The 18,667-nt window shown below is 47.1% G+C and overlaps 1 protein-coding gene across 1 annotated transcript in view; it reads right to left on the minus strand.

Annotated features, from left to right (window-relative positions):
- Positions 1–5,386: 5,386 nt before the first annotated feature.
- Positions 5,387–18,667, minus strand: part of LOC149452002 (guanylate-binding protein 6-like) — a 62,914-nt gene continuing 49,633 nt past the window's right edge. Inside the window, exons 6-7 of the mRNA XM_089689879.1 lie at positions 17,118–17,311; positions 5,387–5,704 (exon numbers count right to left, since the gene is read on the minus strand). Coding sequence (XP_089546005.1) covers positions 5,480–5,704; positions 17,118–17,311 — 419 coding nt within the window. The 3' untranslated portion in view covers positions 5,387–5,479. The remainder of the gene's footprint in view (positions 5,705–17,117; positions 17,312–18,667) is intronic.

An 18,667-nucleotide genomic window follows, 5' to 3' on the forward strand; every position in this document is an offset into this window, starting at 1 on the left:
TGAAACCTTTTATTTGACATTTCTCAGACACTGAAGTGAAAGTGGAAGTACAGACTTCATTCCTCGCCCAGGGAGTGGTGTGATAAACGGTACAAAAATAAATGCTGTACTCCTCCCTTACCTGCAGGGTGCAAGAATGGAGAAGTTTGGAATGTCTGGCACCTTGTTAACCCCTTGTCCTCCAGAGGATTTACCCCCCTTCCTATCCAGGCCATCGTTTGTGATACAGCTGAAGGGGGGTACCAATGAGCTGGGGATCTGCTGAACGGGGTACTAATGAGCAGGGGGGTTATATTGGGCCCCTTTATAACAGACAGAAAATCAGCACACACGGGGCATTTGCCACGCTTCTTTAACCCCTCCCCCTCCTGAGGATCCCCCCCCCCCCTTCCTGACCAGGCTATTTTTTGCATTACTGCCCTGAGTTACTTTAACTGACAATTGCGCAGTCATGCAACACTGCACCCAAATTAAATTTACATCCTTTTTTCGACACAAATGGAGCTTTCTTTTGGTGGTATTTGATCACCTCTGCATTTATTATTTTTTGCTCTATAAACAAAAAAAGACCAACAATTTTGAGAAAAAAACAATATTTTTTACTTTTTGCTATTAAAATTTAAAAAATCTAATTTCGTTATAAATTTAGGCTAAAATGTATTCTGCTCCATGACTTTGCTAAAAAAAAATAAAAAAAAGTGTATATTAATTGGTTTATGTGAAAGTCATAGCGTCTACAAATGGCGGTATAGATACTGGAATTGTTTTGTTGTTGTTTTTTTTATACTAGTATTGGCAGCGATCAGCGACTGATAGCGGGACTGTGGGACTGCAGTGGGCATTCTGACAATGGGGGGGAACTGACTTGGTGTCACTCACATCCCCAGTGACACCGATACAGTGATCAGTGCTAATAAAAAGCACTGACACTGTAATAATGACACTGGGCAGGAAGGGGTTAACATCTGGGGCGATCAAAGGGTTAACTGTGTGTGTTGTACTGTGTAAGCATGCTGCTATGCAGAGCCATACAAAGCAGTGTGCTGGAGCTGACAGGGGAGAGATCTGTACTGTTTACATACATACCTCTCCCCCATCAGTGATACTTGACGATCGCCGGGTGATGGAGTGGAATCAACGTCCGGGACCTGATGATCGACAGCTGATGCCGCCAATGGCAGAAATACAAAATCATGTATATATATATATACACTGTATGTGATTTTGCTCAGCCCTGCCGCCCTGTAGCAGTAGTTCTCCTATAGGGCAGAGGGGAAGCGGTTAAGGGAGTACTTAATACAAAAAACAAGGAAATCCAGACCAGGCCCTTTGAATATGACATGTATATTACGGGGGCACTTCACACAAAAAAATAAGACAGGGGTCTTCTCGGAAATCCATACCAGGCCCTTAATCTGAGCATGTAGCCTTACTGGCCAGAAAAGGTGGAACAAGCGTGCCCCCCCCCCCAAAACCATACCAGGCCAACATAGGGAGGTGCCTTGCCATGGGGGACATGTTAATAAGAACAAGGGACTTGCTGTATCTTTACAAGTTTTCCCTGCGGTTGTGGGGTCTGCAGTCAGGTGGTTCATTGCACACAACATACCCTTTACCCTACACCTCACCTCCCACTTACTGCACACACTACCCACCTTTAACCCTACACCCCCCTTCCTGCACATACTGCCCCCTTTAACCCTACACCTCCCTTCTGCACACACTGCCTCCCCTCTTCCTGCACACACTGCCCCCTTTAACCCTGCACCCCCCTTCCTGCACACACTACCCACCTTTAACCCTACACCTCCCTTCCTGCACACACTGCCTCCCCCCTTCCTGCACACACTACCCACCTTTAACCCTGCACCTCGCTTCCTGCACATACTGCCCCCTTTAACCCTACACCTCCCTTCCTGCACACACTGCCTCCCCCCTTCCTGCACACACTGCCTCCCCCCTTCCTGCACACACTGCCCCCCTTTAACCCTGCACCCCCCTTCCTGCACACACTACCCACCTTTAACCCTACACCCCCCTTCCTGCACACACTGCCCACCTTTAACACTACACCCCCCTTCCTGCACACACTGCCTCCCCCCTTCCTGCACACACTTCCCCCCCTTTAACTCTGCTCCCCCCTTCCTGCACACACTGCCCACCTTTAACCCTACACCCCCCTTCCTGCACACACTGCCCACCTTTAACCCTACACCCCCCTTCCTGCACACACCGCGCACCTTTAACCCTACACCCCCCTTCCTGCACACACGTCCCCCCCTTTAACTCTGCTCCCCCCTTCCTGCGCACACTACCCACCTTTAACCCTGCACCTCTCTTCCTGCACACACTGCCTCCCCCCTTCCTGCACACACTGCCACCCTTTAACCCTGCACCCTGTTCCTGCACACACTGCCCCTCTTTAACCCTACACCCCCCTTCCTGCACACACCATGCCCCCCTTTAACCCTGCACCCCGTTCCTGCACACACTGCCCCCCTTTAACCTTTCACCCCCCCTTTCGCCCTGTATATGGGATTATAAAGGGATGTGACTAGGAGATGATTAGACCGCTATCAAAAGATGAAGTGGCGGGATCCTGAGAACAAATGCACATGGAGTGAATTGCTGGAGATTATTTACTGTGTGTCGGGGTGTGAAGTGGATGAAGAGCTGCGGGAGGCTGCAGGAGGCTGCGGGAGGCTGCGGGTGGCTGCAGGAGGCAGACCTGGTGAATAGCAACAGCAAGTTCATGAAGCAGGTGACCAGTGACAATGGAAGAGGCATGGCTTAGAAAGTGACATACGGGGATGAATGATCATTTTGTCACAATGTAACAGTGATTGGAGAGCCATGATGACGGGGGAGTGGCTTGGGAGAATGGTAGACGAGAGTTCCGTTATCGGCATCGGGTGTTGTAGCCTGCATTCTTGCACCCTACACCAGGGTTTGCAGTGGGTCTGTGAGAAATCAAGATTGTGCTGCCGCTGGCCCTGGGTGGAGAGAAGGGAAGTCAGCGGTGCACCCTGGGCAGCTGCCTAGTTTGCCCTGCTGGCAGGGGATAGGCTAATCAGGATGTGGCTGCTTTCTAAAGGAAACTAGCTGTAATGCGCCGTAAACATTTTGTTTTTCTCACCTGGAATATATTCAGCTAATTTAAAAAGTATCCCGGAGTGCGGCTCTAATGTAATGATAAGAGCCTATTCACATTCACACGCTGTGTTAGCTTCCACCACAAACATGTCAGTAAAATGAGGCATAGTAATACACGCAGCACTGTGTGTGTTGTGGGGCTATTCATTCTAAATGACAACTCCATTATCATCCCTGGCTGGGATTACTGGCTTCGTAAAGTGACATATCAGCAGTGATTTCATCATGTGCTTCTCTATGCAATGCAGGCAGATCATAGCTGGGGGGGGGGGGACTGTACATAGCCTCCTGAAAATATCACAGCACCCTGCCTTAGTACTCCTGCCAGTGGGCTGGCTCTTGGGAGGAGTTATGCAAAATATTAAAATGCTTTGATGGATGGATGCCAATTTGGAGGAGTGGGCGTTCTTAGGTAGACTTTGGATGAAGACTACCCTAGGTAACGCCCACATGTGATGCTGAGCCTCCGTGATTGAAAGAACTGAAATGCAATGAATGAAAGGGGCGGGGCAGGGACAGTCAGGCTGGGGAGGAAAGCGCTGGATGATGCAGGACGTCCTCCAGCCTAGAAAGGAGGCGGAACTCTAGTGGATTATCTCTTTCCATCTTTTGATGATAGCGAGCGAAGATCTATGGTCTGGTGCAGGAATTCAGTGCCAATCATGGCAAAGATCTGCACCACTTAGTAACTGAAGAAAAAAAGAGAGAACAAAGGATTGGCAGATGACTTCTCGTCAACAATGTTATCCTCATAAAACACACAGGAAGCCATAACATGTTACATAGAAATTTATTATACGCATCACAAAAATATTCAGTGCCACTGCAAACGTATACTCCTTACATTGTTCCTTCTATCCAGTCTGTGGGCCAGCTCATGTCACCCTAGAGGTGTTGGGTGCTTCTATGGATCTGAGGTCTCCAAACATTTATAAATGAATAAAGCCCACTTTGTATTAGGGACACCATCAAAGTCTCCCTTACATTAGTGTTCCTATTAGATTCGCCCTTTACATCAGGGTCCCCATAAGAATGCCCCCTTAAATTTGGGTCACTATCAAGAACCCTTACATCAGGGTCTCTATCAGAGTCCCTCTTACATCAGAATCCCCATCAAAGTCCCCTTATATCAGGGTTCCTATCAGAGTTGCCCTTTACATCAGGGCCCCCATCAAAGTCTCCTTTATATCAGGGTTCCTATCAGAGTCCCCCCCTTATACCAGGGTCCCTATCAGAGCCCTTCTTTACATCAAGGCTCCCATTAAAGTCTCCCTTTTTTATCAGGGACCTTATCAGAGTTTCCCCTTATATTAGGGTCCCGTGAGAGTCTGTCCTTACATCAGGGTACCTTTCAGAGTCCCTTTTACATCAGGGCCACCATCAAAATCTCCCTTACATTAGAGCCCCTGACAGAATCACCCCTTACATCAGGGTCTCATGACAGTCCCACCTTGCATTAGGCCCCCATCAGATTGCCCCCCTCCCTTGCATCAGAGTCCCTATCAAAGTTCCCCTTAAATCAGGATCCCCATCAGTGTTCTCCTTCATATCAGGGTCCCATCAGAGTCTGCTCTTACATCTGGGTCCTCATCAGAGCCCCTCCTTACATCAGATCACAGCAAAGACCATAGGAAGCCTCTGCTAACCTGAAGCCTCAATATGTGCACATTGACAATATTCCACCAACCCCAACCTCGAGCCGGATAACTCTTGTAGCTGGTCAGATCTGGCCTATGGGCTATAGTTTGGAGACCCTTCCTATATATCATGCTGGAGTCAGGCATGTCTTAATGCATTTGCCCAGGGGCCCCAGGTGCATGGGGGCCCCATGATAATTTTGCATTACATCATACTTGCCAACTGTCTGATTTGCAGAAACAGTCATGCTTTTTACTAAGCTGTCCCGGAACCTGTACTGTGCCCTCCTAATTCCAGTATTGTGGCCTCCTGATTCCTTCCATAACCCCCCACCAGACTGGCACATTGTGTGGATTAGTCTTTGATTTATGGCACATCTTTTTATTGATTAAAATGTATTTTATAAAAAATAATAATAAATATATATTTAATTCTATCAGCTATTTATACTTTAATTCTTGAGGGTATGCGTGCAAATTGTGGCAGGCTAGTAAGGGCCCCAGTGCATTACTTTGCCCAGGGGCCCATGATGCTATTAAGATGGCCCTGGCTAGAGCATCAGGTATTGGAAACATCCAGGCAGTATAACATGGACAATCAGCAAAGGAGGTAGAAGAACAGAGGGAGATCAACAAAGCATGACAACTCATAGAAGAGAACTCCCCCTGGGGGTACACAACATTGAACCTCATTTTTTCTTAAAGAAGGCTCCTGCTATTCCCGAAATCAAGTCAATACCAATAGAAACAACCTTTGGTAAAACAGATTGCAGAACATCCTTGAAAAACCCAACCACTACGGTAATCCAATTGGACTCCTTCAGTTCGTTCACTTCTTTTTTCAAGTCATCTGTCTGCTCTTTGTACATTCTGGCTGATTCACAAAAACCCTGCAAGTTGAGTGAGTTCTCTTCCTGTATAAATGAGAGCAATGCAAGAGTTACAGCACAATAACTTGTCATCTATACTGTTTACATATATACAGTATATATATATATATATATATATATTGTGGCAGTGCGGTATCCTGCCACGGTGGAAATCATGATGGACACCCAAGATTCTCAACTATACAGGTTGAGGGGCTCCAGGCAGATCTCATAATGCAGAGGAAACTGGTTTATCCATTTCCTCTTTGGTTTGTAAAGCCTGTTTTGGGACCTGTAGCCTGGAGATTTCTTAGAGATTTGGGAGGGATGAAATCTCTAATCCTGGGCCCATATTTTGGGAGCAGCCAGCGTGCTGATTGCACAGGTGTGTGCAGGCCTTTTAGGGGAAGCCAGGCCATGATTCTGGGCTCCACCCCGGCAGCTAGGAGTCAGCAGGGCTCCACCCCGGCAAACGGAGTCAGGAGGGCTCCACCCCGGCAGGCGGGAGGTCGCTGCCTTGGAGTCAGGTGGAAGCCAGACTAGCTGTGTGCTGGTGCCATATTTTGGGAAGAGTCTGCAGGAGGCAGACTTAAAACTGCGTGCAATCCAGGAGGCTGAATATTGTTGTGTTTGATGGTGGATACCCCTGCGTGGGAAGCATTTGTGTTTTCTTGAACTTTCTTAAATAAAAGTGGGCAAAAAAGCCCTGAAAAGAAAGCGAGTTGCTGTGTGTTTAACAAGAAGAGCTCTACCACTTGAAGCGAGTTCCCACATATGGTGGAGGATGCGGGCAGAATTGGAGATCCCTGCAAAAGTAAGTTCATCAGTTATATGAACTGTGTTTCTGTGCAATGGACAGCACAATTTGGTGTGTGTGCAGGTGAGGAGAACCTGCCTTAAAGAGACAGTGCTTCATTTCTTGATGCTGGACTGTGCAAAAGTGTTGTGAAGTGACTGTGAAGATGGGACGGTCAAAGCAAAGAAAAGAAGAAAGATTTGCTGCAATGAGAGACCGAGCCCTGTGGCTGGAGGGGTTGTTATCCCCAGAACGAGCCCCATACATGGATGAACAAAGTTTGCCAAAGTGGGAAGTGCATGTTGTTGCTGCTGGCAACACTGGTGAAAGGAGACCAGCTATGAATGTGCAGAGTCCTAAGCTGGAAAAAGGCTGCAATGTGGGGAGCCTGGACAAGACACGCTGGCAAGAGCGATGCTTGCGGTGCAGGGAGTGGGGGCACACTGTCTCTAAATGCCCTTTGTCTCAGCCTCCATTGCAAAGTTGCATATCAAAGCAAAGGACTGCGTCTGTGTTAGGCAAGCCGGCTCTTAGTGCAAGGAAGGAGCGACAGCCTGACCACAAGTTTGAGAAGAATGTGGTTGCCCATAGCAACACATGTGACTTCAGGCCTGCGGACCCTGTGAGAGAAGTGTCGTCTGCAGAGGATTGTGGCAACGCAGAGATGCGAGTTCAGCGCATCTGGAGGAACCCACAAAGTTCAGCTGGGAGAGTGTCATCTCCCATAGCAACAGGAGAAAGCCTGCCAACCAGGAGAAGGGGCTACAAGGGAGATGTCGTTCCGTATCCCAAGAAGGTTATCGGTGGAACCATACCCTGCCTGGAATGTGGTCAGTTTGGGCATGGTATCTTTTCCTGCCCCAGATTATGGAATACCACTGATGAGGGTGCTACTGAGCAAAAGGCTTCATCTGCAAGCCCAGATTCATTTTTAAAAATGTTGGCAGCTACCCCTAGCAACAGGGATCTGGTGTTACCTGCAGGGGGTGTAAGTTGGTCCGGAATGGCTGCAGTGTTGCCCCGTGACCACATGGGGAAGTCAGTCTGTGGAGACACCACAGAGGAGAGACAACGCACTCAAGTGAAGGCTATGACACCTGCTTCAGGAAATGGTAAGACTGTTTCAGGTTGTGGGACTGAGTCCAAGGAAGTGAGAGTGTGTCCTTCAGGGAGTTCCACAATACAGATGGACATGGACTGGCTGCTGTGTGCTACCCTGAGTAGTGGGGAGGCACAGGGAACAGCCCAACGATTAGCAGGACTAAATATGGAAAAGGACATGGGGACTCTGCATGTGCCTGCTATAATCCAGCAGAAGGCTGGGGATGGTAACCTAGGGGTGACCAAAACTGCCATGGCACCGTGTTCCCTAGTGATAGGTGCTGCAGAGATGCCCAGGGAAACCTCCCAGGAGCCCGCAGTGACGGAGCAGAGGATTTCCCAGGTCAGCTATGGAGCTGCAGTCATGTCTATAGGTAATGAGAATGCTGATGGTCATGCCAACAAAAGTGTTACTGTTGGTAAATGTAAGGTTATGGTTGGTGATGGGCTAGCACAGCTCACTAAGGATAACAGTGTTGATGTGAATATGATTGAAGATATGTTGTTGCCCTTGGCAACAGTATCCAAGGCTGCAAAGGTGTCCATGGAAACTTCCTGGGAGCTCTGTGTGTTGGAGCCAGAGGTTGCCTGGGACAACTATGTTGCTGCTCTGGACAAGAGAGTACTTGAACCAAATGATGATTTAAATGCTAAAACTGAAATCTTTGAAAATGCTCCTGGTGATAATGGGTTAACTGAGTCTGTCAGTAATGACAATAGGTATGGAAGTGTTCCTGAGGTGAATGAAGCGCCATCAGAGTACGGTGGTGAGGGTGTGGTATTGCAACCTGTTGAGGTTAAATATTTAGTGCCACAGTTTTGGTTGAACAAAAGTGATATATGTGATGTGTCTGCTGAGCCACTCTGTCCTGTGTCTCCTCCGGCAGTTGGTGCGGTACTGCGTAGTACCTCTGATTGGAGCACAGAGAAAGTAGACTGGGACAGATGGGCTGAAAACCTGTTGGCTTTGTTGAAAGGGACCTCTGTTTCCAACAATGGAGTGGACACGACTTCTGCTGTGCTAAATGGAGGGACTGCAGAGCAGTTTATAGACAAGGGCACACTTGCTGTTGCTGCAGATGGTCTCCCTCCCAATATGGATGGGCCAAGTGAGATTGAGCACATAGCAGAGATCGTGCCCACAACCCACGAAGGATCCAATGGTGTGGGAATGAATACTGTGATCCCAAATGAGCCAGTGTTGGTGGAAGTGTCAGATGGCACAAATCGGGTGATTGGGGTCAGTAAACCAAATGTGGAATTATGTGATGACGGTCAGGTGTCAGGACAGTTGCTGGAAGAGGTTCATGTGCCAGTGGAGCTGGTGGATAGCAATGTTGCCATGGGAGACAACCACTCCAAGCTGTGCACTTGGTCTCCAGACACTGCCCTGCCAAACATCGAATTGAGTTCTGACAAAGATGTGGATGTTTATGACCATGAGGAAAAATGCAAGGCCCTTGTAAATGTTTATGATGATGAGGAAAAGTGCGATGCACTGGTAAATGATAAATATGATGATTTGGAAAAGTGCGAGGCACTGGTAAATGTCGATCAGTTCGTTTCTGTGGGTGACCATAAGCCTAATGATGCACCTGAAGGTCATGAGGACATGCGTGCTGATAACCCTGAAACATGTGATGTGGTGGGTAATGATGTGGTAGACACAGCTGAGCTAAAAGCTGCAGTTGAATTAGGCCCCCTACAGGTTCAGGAGGGTACTCTGGGAAGAGAAACTTTAAATGGCTTATCTTCCCCAAGGGAAAACTTGAAGGAAGTGGATTATGTAAAGAGGTCCCCGGACATAAAAACATCTGAAGTGCAAGACAATCGGTCTGTCCTTCAGAAGGAGAGTAGGACATTGCTGTCGACTGAGAATGTCAGTGACAAAAGGAAGCATGCAGTGTACATGGGGAAACAAGCAGAGTTAAGTTTGGTCAGTAAGAGGATGCATGTACATAGAATGCAGAGAGGGACTAAGGGAACCCCAATAAAAGAACCCACACTTTTTGTGTTTAAAATCGTGACTCCTTCAAAGGTAAAGGGAAACCGGCGGTTGAGAGTGCAGCGTAGCTTTAATGGTACCCGACACCTAAAACTCAGGCGTCAACCTCATCCTCAGAAAGGTAACAAGTTTTGGAAGTTCCTTAATGGGAAGGTGACTTGGGTGGCCCCAAGGAAAATAGGGAGGCAACGCTTTTGGAAGCGTACCCGTAAAAAGGCACAGTGTCTTTATAGAGCCCAAGTCCGTGTAGTAGGAGAACACAGGGAAAGTCGCTTCATAAGACAGGAAGGAAAGTTTCCCTTTGAAAGCAAGGTCAGTCAGGAATGGGCTCATATGGGTGAAGGCTGGCTCAGAGGTGCCAAATTAAAGCGTTTGGGCTTGTGTGTTCTGCCCCCTACGGGATCAAAACAAAGGGGGGGGATATGTGGCAGTGCGGTATCCTGCCACGGTGGAAATCATGATGGACACCCAGGATTCTCAACTATACAGGTTGAGGGGCTCCAGGCAGATCTCATAATGCAGAGGAAACTGGTTTATCCATTTCCTCTTTGGTTTGTAAAGCCTGTTTTGGGACCTGTAGCCTGGAGATTTCTTAGAGATTTGGGAGGGATGAAATCTCCAATCCTGGGCCCATATTTTGGGAGCAGCCAGCGTGCTGATTGCACAGGTGTGTGCAGGCCTTTTAGGGGAAGCCAGGCCATGATTCTGGGCTCCACCCTGGCAGCTAGGAGTCAGCAGGGCTCCACCCCGGCAAACGGAGTCAGGAGGGCTCCACCCCGGCAGGCGGGAGGTCGCTGCCTTGTAGTCAGGTGGAAGCCAGACTAGCTGTGTGCTGGTGCCATATTTTGGGAAGAGTCTGCAGGAGGCAGACTTAAAACTGCGTGCAAGCCAGGAGGCTGAATATTGTTGTGTTTGATGGTGGATACCCCTGCGTGGGAAGCATTTGTGTTTTCTTGAACTTTCTTAAATAAAAGTGGGCAAAAAAGCCCTGAAAAGAAAGCGAGTTGCTGTGTGTTTAACAAGAAGAGCTCTACCACTTGAAGCGAGTTCCCACAATATATATATATATACACACACACTATATTGCCAAATGTATTGGGGCCCCCCCAAATCATGTGATTCAGGTGTTCCAATCCCCTCCATGGACACAGGTGTATACAATCCATCCCCTAGGCATGCAGACTGCTTCTACAAACACTGGTGAAAGAATGGGTCGCTCTCAGGAGCTCAGTGACTCCAAGCGTGGTCCCGTGATAGGTGGCCACCTGGGCAATAAGTCCATCCGTGACATTTCCTGGCTACTAAATATTCCACACTCAACTGTTAGTGGGATTATAACAAAGTGGAAGCAACTGGGAACATCAGCAACTCAGTCACCAAGTGGTAGGCCACGTCACATGACAGGGCGGGGTCAGCGCATGCTGAAGCGCACAGTGCGCAGAAGTCGCCAACTGTCTGCAGAGTCAATAGCTAAAGACCTCCAAACTTAGTGTGGCCTTCAGATGAGCCCAACAACAGTGCATAGAGAGCTTCATGGAATGGGTTTCCATGGCCGAGCAGCTGCATCCAAGCCTTCCATCACCAAGGGCAATGCAAAGCGGTGGATGCCATGGTGTAAAGCACGGACTCTAGAGCAGTGGAGACGTGTTCTCTGGAGTGATGAATCACGCTTCTCTGTCTGGCAATCCGATGGATGTGTCTGGGTTTGGCAGTTGCCAGGAAAATGGTACTTGCCTGACTGCAAGTGTAAAGTTTGGTGGAGGGGGATTATGGTGTGGGGTTGTTTTTCAGGAGTTGGGCTTGGCCCCCTAGTTCCAGTGAAGGGAACTCTTAAGGCGTCAGCATGCGTCAGTCTTGTGGACAGCCTTCCCTGAAGAGTTGAAGCTGTTATAGCTGCAAAAGGCGGACCAACTCAATATTGAACCCTACGGACCAAGACTGTGATGCCATTAAAGTTCATGAGCATGTAAAGGCAGGCGTCCCAATACATTTGGCAATATAGTGTATATACACACACACATACCGTATATGTGAAATTAGCTCATTACAGTTTCAGTTTCAGTGGAGGTCTACAAAGTTTTAGATTTGCTGGCTGCATTATTTTTCTTTTTAGGACTTTTTTTTCTTCGATAGCGCCCTCTTCTAGTTAGGCTGCTTGGCTAAATTTAGTTTTTGGCTTCACTGTAATCAGTGGTGCAGCAATTGATTGTCTGGTCAGGGCTTTTTTGTTGGGTGTTTGATTTTCTACGTCCTGTTTCTGGAAGAAGTTTCCACAATATAGGGCAGGGAGAAATAAATGACCGGTCTGAGTATTTATCATATCCCAGCCAATTCATGGAATGAGGAGTCCAGAAGGTGGCTGGAGAGGTGATAAATGTTTGGAAGGCCTAGCCAGAGTGTTCTTCCTCTGCTAGGGTTCTGGTTCTCCTGCGGCTACTGCCCCTGGAGGCAGTTTTACTGATTCACTAATTGCAGTCTGGGCAACAACAGGAGTTGGACTGCGGGCCTGGAGGAGATTGTAAAGAGGATTTTTGCTACAGTTTTATACCGAGGGCCTGGGGAAGGCTGGTAAAAGATCAGTGATGGAGGCACTGCCAGACGTCCTGGTCTGGAGAAGGATCTGTTATCTCTCTCACCAAGGATCTCCCAATGGAAGATGAGTGGTGTACAGCTTCAGGGATACTGTTAGGACCTGGTTTGGGTTTTTCCTGTGTGATGGCAATTATGAGAATTTGGAGATGTTGCAGAGGCGAAGTCTACAAGATTTCAACAGTGATTGGATTTGGGGCTGAAAGGATAGATGGGAGTCCAGGATTACACCTAGTACCCTGGCATGAGGGGAGGCACTGATGGTTGTATTGTTGATCTTGATGGAGAAGTCAGAGGAGGGGACATGGTTAGGAAGGAATAGTATGAGCTCCATTTTAGAAAGATTTAGTCTGAGGAAGTGGAGTGACATCCATGCTGATATGTCACTTAGTAGGTTAGTAATGAGAGAGGAGACTGAAGGGGTGAGGTGAGGAGTAGAAAGATAGATTTGTGTCATCAGCATAGAGATGGTACTTAAAGCCATGGGAGTTTATCAAGTGACCAAGGGAGGAGGTGTAGATGGAGAAGAGAAGGGGTTCAAGGACAGAACCTTGAGGGACCCCTACAAAAAGAGGAAGTGGGGAGGAGGAGACAGAGTTATAGGTAATGCTGAAGGAGTGCTGCGATAGGTAGGAGGAGAACAAGGAGAGAGCAGAGTCTTGGAGGCCAAGAGAGTTTTTTGAGGAAAAGGGGATGGTCAACAGTATCAAAAGCCGCAGAGAGGTCAAGTAGTAAGCGTATAGAGTAGTGGCCATTGGTTTTAGCAGTTAGTAAATCATTAGTGAGTTTTAGTAGGGCAGTTTCAGTGGAGTGTAATAAGCAAAAGCCAGACTGCAAAGGGTCAAGAAGATTGTTGTCGGTGAGGTGGGAGCTCAGGCGATTGTAGACTAAGTGTTCTAAGATTTTAGAAGTAAACGGGAGCAGGGAGATGGGTCTTAAGTTGTTCAGGTCGGTGGGTTCCAGTGAGGGCTTTTTAAGTATGGTAGTGATCTGGGCATGCTTTAGAGGGGAGGGGAAGGCACCAGTAGAGAGGGAAAGATTGAATATGTGAATGAGGGAGCAAAGGATAGAAGAACAGGGTGACCATAGTAGCTGTGAGGGAATAGAATCCAGGGGGCAGGTGTTGAGACAGACTTCAGAGAAAACATTAGTGACCTCACCAGTAATAGCAAGGTCAAAAGAGGAAATGTTGAAGGAGGTTTAGTATAAGGTATACTAAGTGGGATGGATGTCAGTGCAGTGGAGATGCCCCTACGAATTGCATCAATCTTGTTTTTGAAATGATTGGCAATCTCGTGAGCAGTGAGTGAGGTACTGGGTGGAGGTGGAGAAAGTAGAGAGTTAAAAGTACAGAGGAGAAGATGAGGACTGGATGACAAGGTATTAATAAGAGTGACAAAGTAGGCTTGCTTGGCAGCATGAAGGGAGGAATTGTATGTTAAGAAAGCAGATTTATATATGGTGAATTCGTGCTGGGATTTGGTTTTATGCCACAGTCGCTTCAGTGCATGGCTATGTCTCTTAAGATTTATGGTGTGGTCAGTCTGCCAAGGTTGTAATGGTCGAGGCCTGATGCTTCGTGTAGCTAGAGGAGCAAGTGAGTCCAGTTTGCATGAAAGTGAACTGTTGTAGACAGCAGTGGCCAGGTCAGGGCAGGACAGGGGAGAGATTCTGTCATAGAGGTGGTCAGTTGCAGAGTGGAAAAGAGAAGGGTTAATGTTGTGAAGGTTTCTGGGGGTAATTGTTTGCTGCTTGGAGGGATAGGTGTTTGAAGATGAGGAGACTGTGAAGGTGATAAGATTGTGATCAGAGAGAGGAAAGGGGGTGTTTGTGAGGTTGTAGGGAGTGCAAAGGTGTGAGAAAACAAGGTCTAATGTAATCCCATCAGAGTGAGTGGAGGATCGTGTCCATTGTGTTAAGGCAAAAGAGGAGGTTAGGTTGAAGAGTTGGGATGTAGTTGGGTTGTTCACATTGATGGGGATATTAAAATCTCCAAGAATAGTAGTAGGTATTTCAGAGGAGAGAAAGTTGGGTAGCCAGGCATAGAAGCCATCAAGAAAACACAACACCAATCCAGGAGGACAATAGATCACTGCAATCCTCAGAGAAATGGGAGAAAACAGACGAATGCAGTGAGTCTCGAAAGAAGAGAAGGATAGAGAGGGAGGGTTAGGGAGGACATGAAAGGTGCTCAGTGGGGATAGAAGCAAACCAACTCCACCACCTTTCCGACCACTGGGTCTGGGTGAGTGAGTCCAGTGAAGGTCTCCATAGGAAAATGCTGCGGGAGAAGCAAAATCTGCTGCTTGAAGCCAGGTTTCTATAATTGCTAGTAGGTTAAGGGAGTGGGAGACAAAAAGGTCATGGACAGAGGTGAGCTTATTACAGACAGAGTGGGCATTCCAGAGTGCACATGAAAAAGGGAGGGTGGTTTTTAGGAGCATGGGGATCGAGATTAAATTGAATGGATTGCAGCCATTCCTGGAGGAAGGAGGATGCATGGTGTGGGGGTGAGATACTGGAGGACCAGGGTTTGAGCAGATATCCCCAGAGGTTAGGAGAAGAAGGAGGGTTAGGAAAGTAAGATGGGAGCAGGATATATATGAGTGCACATGCCTTCCTGTCCTGGTGTTTGGGTCAGCAGGTGAGTTAAGTATCAGCAGGAGGTGATGAAAGCAGTATTAGGGATATGGTACAAGTGAGGGTGATATGCATAAGCTTTGGGATGGAGCAGAGGGGTAAAGAAATTAGATTTTGAGAACAGAGGATAGTAATATGAAAAGGAGGAGTAGAGGGGGCAAATTAAAAGGTAGATGGAGTGAGAATCAGACTTGTAGGAGATGTTTCCCAGGGTGTTTGCTTGCAGTCCATGCAGAGTGCAGTAGAGTTCTTTGTTGTGTCTGCTTGCTGCTTTAGTTATACTCAGGGGCGGACTGGCCATTTGGAAACTCGGGCACTGCCCGAGGGCCCGAGGTCAGTAGGGGGCCCCATGAGATGCCCCTGGTACCTTTTTCATAGGCTTTTTTTTAGTTTGGGCAAGGACACAAGGGCCCCATGATCCCCTATTGCCCGGGGGCCCCATGAGTTGTCAGTCTGCCCCTGGTTATACTGCTTTAGTTAAACTTCTGTTTCGCACTCCAACAGAAAATGCACTCACGGAGGACAATACCCCATCTGTGACAGTTCCCCCCATCTGTGAACTGCTCCATATGACCAAATCAGCTGAAACCATGGAATTCCCTAACCTGCAGTCATACATAAAAAAGGTATAGGGATGATGGTAACATCACTGACCTAATATAGCCACATGGCCATATTTGGTCAATGACATTGGCTAGATTTGGCCATGTGGCCATACTAGGTCAATGATGTTACCAGCATCCCTGCCCCTTTGTTACCTGTGGCTGTAGGATGAAGAATTCCATGGCAAATGATTGCAGTCACATGACAGTTTCCTGAGTTTGACCCAAAACATACTTCATCCTTCATTAACTGATTATGTTTTTGGTTTTGCGAAAGAGACCAAAAAAAACAGTCAATGGAAAAGTTAACAAGCTAAATGATGGAAAATTTGAGAATTTTATTATTATTGTAAACCTACATGTGCCCATGCTTTGTAAAGAGCACTCCATGACCCATGTATACTCACCTTGTTTGAATTCCCTCAAAGCTCCTAAGCCTAGGCATGATCACATGGATGTAGATCATATGCTCTTCCAAAAAATTAAATGCCAGGTATTCTCACGACTGCAGGAGCAAGGAGCTACAAGGACCTGATAAAAGTATATCAGGGGATGGTCTGCACATGTTTATACTGCTGAAGGTGCTTGTATGTTGCACCTCTGGCAGCTGGGGAAATGTTTAATATCATTGCAAGGTCTTTGACATGACACCGCTGTATGGTTCCCATGAGCTTCACAGACTTGCATTTAATCTCTTATTGCTTGGGCTAAAGGTGCCCGATAACTATTGGAGGACCATAGATAAAGATAAATGCAATAGATAATGGTGTGTTGGGTAGGTTTAGTGTGATATGGCAGGCAGTAAGCACACAGAGTCCCAGATTACAAAGAACAATGTATTATAATACTAGTTCAGTATAAACAGGCCCGGTGGGGAAATCCTACTCATCCAGTGCCACTTACACCTGTGCAGCAAAGAGACAGCTTTCTAAAATGATTCAGGGATGCCAACAACAAGCAGCGGAGTGTGGCCTGGCCAGTACAACCCAAACGAGAAGCTTCCTGAGAATGTAGATGTAGTCCCTTCTCTCTCCCTACTCCTCAGGAACCTTTCCATATTGCTAGCACTGACCCTGACAGAGAGGGAACCTGTTCCTATGGTAGCCACTTGCATAAAGCATGCCAAAGAGGGTTCAGAGTCTTAAATAGACTCTGCCTGATTCAAGATGGCCACCAAGGTCACAAATGGGACAAGAGCATCCAATGAGATCACTGCCCCATGTGACTGATAAAAGTCATAGAGAAACCCAGTTTCCCTTGCAACTTCCGCTCCCGTCTGCATTGTTGCTGTGGTGAAGTGCCACCTACAGTGGAGAATATAGATCCCACCTGCCTACAGGTGCACCCAGTTAAAGGCCTTCTAAACACTTTACAAGTCACCTCCATCATATGCTTGATCTCATTTGCAAACTGTTCCTAAAATATCATTCTTCAGCCTCCACTTCACTTCTAATGTCCTCATACTCATAACCTCATCCAGTCCCCAGCTTTACATTTGCACTTGTGTAGCTTCTCATGAAAAGTCTCTCTCAGGCGATCTGAACCTTTCTTTATTTGATGTACACATTACCCAAGATATTTAGTGGCTGAAAATAGAAAAAATGTATGAAGAAAGTTCCTCATCAAAACTCAATGCCACTGCCAGTTATGACTCTCATCTCTTCATGTATTAGCAGCGAGGGTCCCCCACCTCCCACAGTCCCCTAGATTTCACCGAACACTTACTCTTCTCTTGGCCTCCATTACAGATTCCAGCTTCTCCTGGAGCCTCAAGTTCTCCTTCTCCATCTTCTCCAGCAATGCCTTCAAGTTCCTCTCAGCTGTCTTCTTCTCATCTTCATCAAGTTTGTTCTCTAGTGACAATTTCAGTTCACTTAGTTCCCTCTCCAATTCCATTATTTTGTTGTTTGATTTGTCTGCTTTTTGGATAGAATGAGAAAGCAGGTGATTGCCTCTGATTGTGAGAACTATAGTGTATGGCCTCGGTATGGCACAACACATATATTTAAATGCATCCATAATTAAGGCCTTAGTTTTAGTAAAAGGAAAGGTTGACAATACCTGAGAATACAAATGTAGGGATTAGTTGCCTTCATTATGTGCTTTTGTTGTGCTCTGAAGTGTCCCTAAATGGTGTTCTCTGCCTGTCTTTGTTGATTGAGTTTAGACCCAGTGCTTAGGCAACAAACTGGTAAATATGATGATCAATATTCTTTAGAATCTTTGGTCTGAATTGTTGATACTGGTAGATGCCCAGGCCTGGAGTGCTCAGCCCTCTGGATCTGAGAATGGAACTGCTAAGCTATGGAAGACCTAACCATTGCCATTTCCTGTATGAGGAACAAAAGAGCTATTCTAACATATTTATGTCAAACTTCATGACAATTTGTCAAGGAAATCGTATACTGAATTAATTTTCCATGTAGGCAGGTGCAGTCTGTACTCCCATCTGTAGATGCCACAAAACGTTAGTGGCGATGCAGAAGGGGAAGGAGGAAGTGAGTTTTTCTACGATTTCCTGCCGTTATTAGGGAAGCAGCCATCTTAGTGGATTCTGGTGCCTTGACCTCATAATTATCTTTAGTGAAGGTAATTCTTTTATAAGGCACTGACCCCCTTGCTTGGAGCACACTCTGTGAGTGGTCAGTGTAGGGACAGGTTACCCGTCTGTCAGGGAAAGTGTTGAGAGTTAGGATGAGGTTCCGGAGGAGTAGGGGCAGTTTAGGGACTATGTCTATCTAAGAAGCCTCCTATTTGAGTGTGGACCACCAGGCCACATTCCTGTTCCTAGTTGCAGCAGCTATCAGCATCATGCAAGGTTAACAGATATCTGCTACAGTTTCTAAAGTGGTTTTGGATGGCTGTGCCTACCCGCCGGACCTGTTTGTACCTTATTGGAACTTTCTGTGAAGACACTGCTCTCGCCTACCTCGGCCTCTGTCTGATTACTGCTCACCGACACACAACGCTTCACGCTGCTCAAAACCAGATGAACCGGTGAGAGGAGGCAAAGACAGCAGACTATGTTCCTTTATGGCTTCCTCACACCTAAATTCCTGTGCATTCCCCTGCTGTGCAATTTGCCAGCACATTCAATTGAAGGGGCTGCAAATAGCATCAGATCACACAAAAGGTAGTGCATGCACCTCTTTTGAAAAACAAGCCACACCAAATGCAGTACCATGTGATCTGGTGCCCAAAAATGCACTGCGTTGTGGTCTGTGTTTGAAATCCTATTAACAATGTATTTGCACCCACAGCAGATTGAGAAAGCA

This window comes from Staurois parvus, unplaced genomic scaffold (assembly GCF_062004578.1).
Source record: "Staurois parvus isolate SC_StPar_1 unplaced genomic scaffold, SC_StPar_1.0 ptg000503l, whole genome shotgun sequence".
Classification (NCBI taxonomy): domain Eukaryota; kingdom Metazoa; phylum Chordata; class Amphibia; order Anura; family Ranidae; genus Staurois; species Staurois parvus.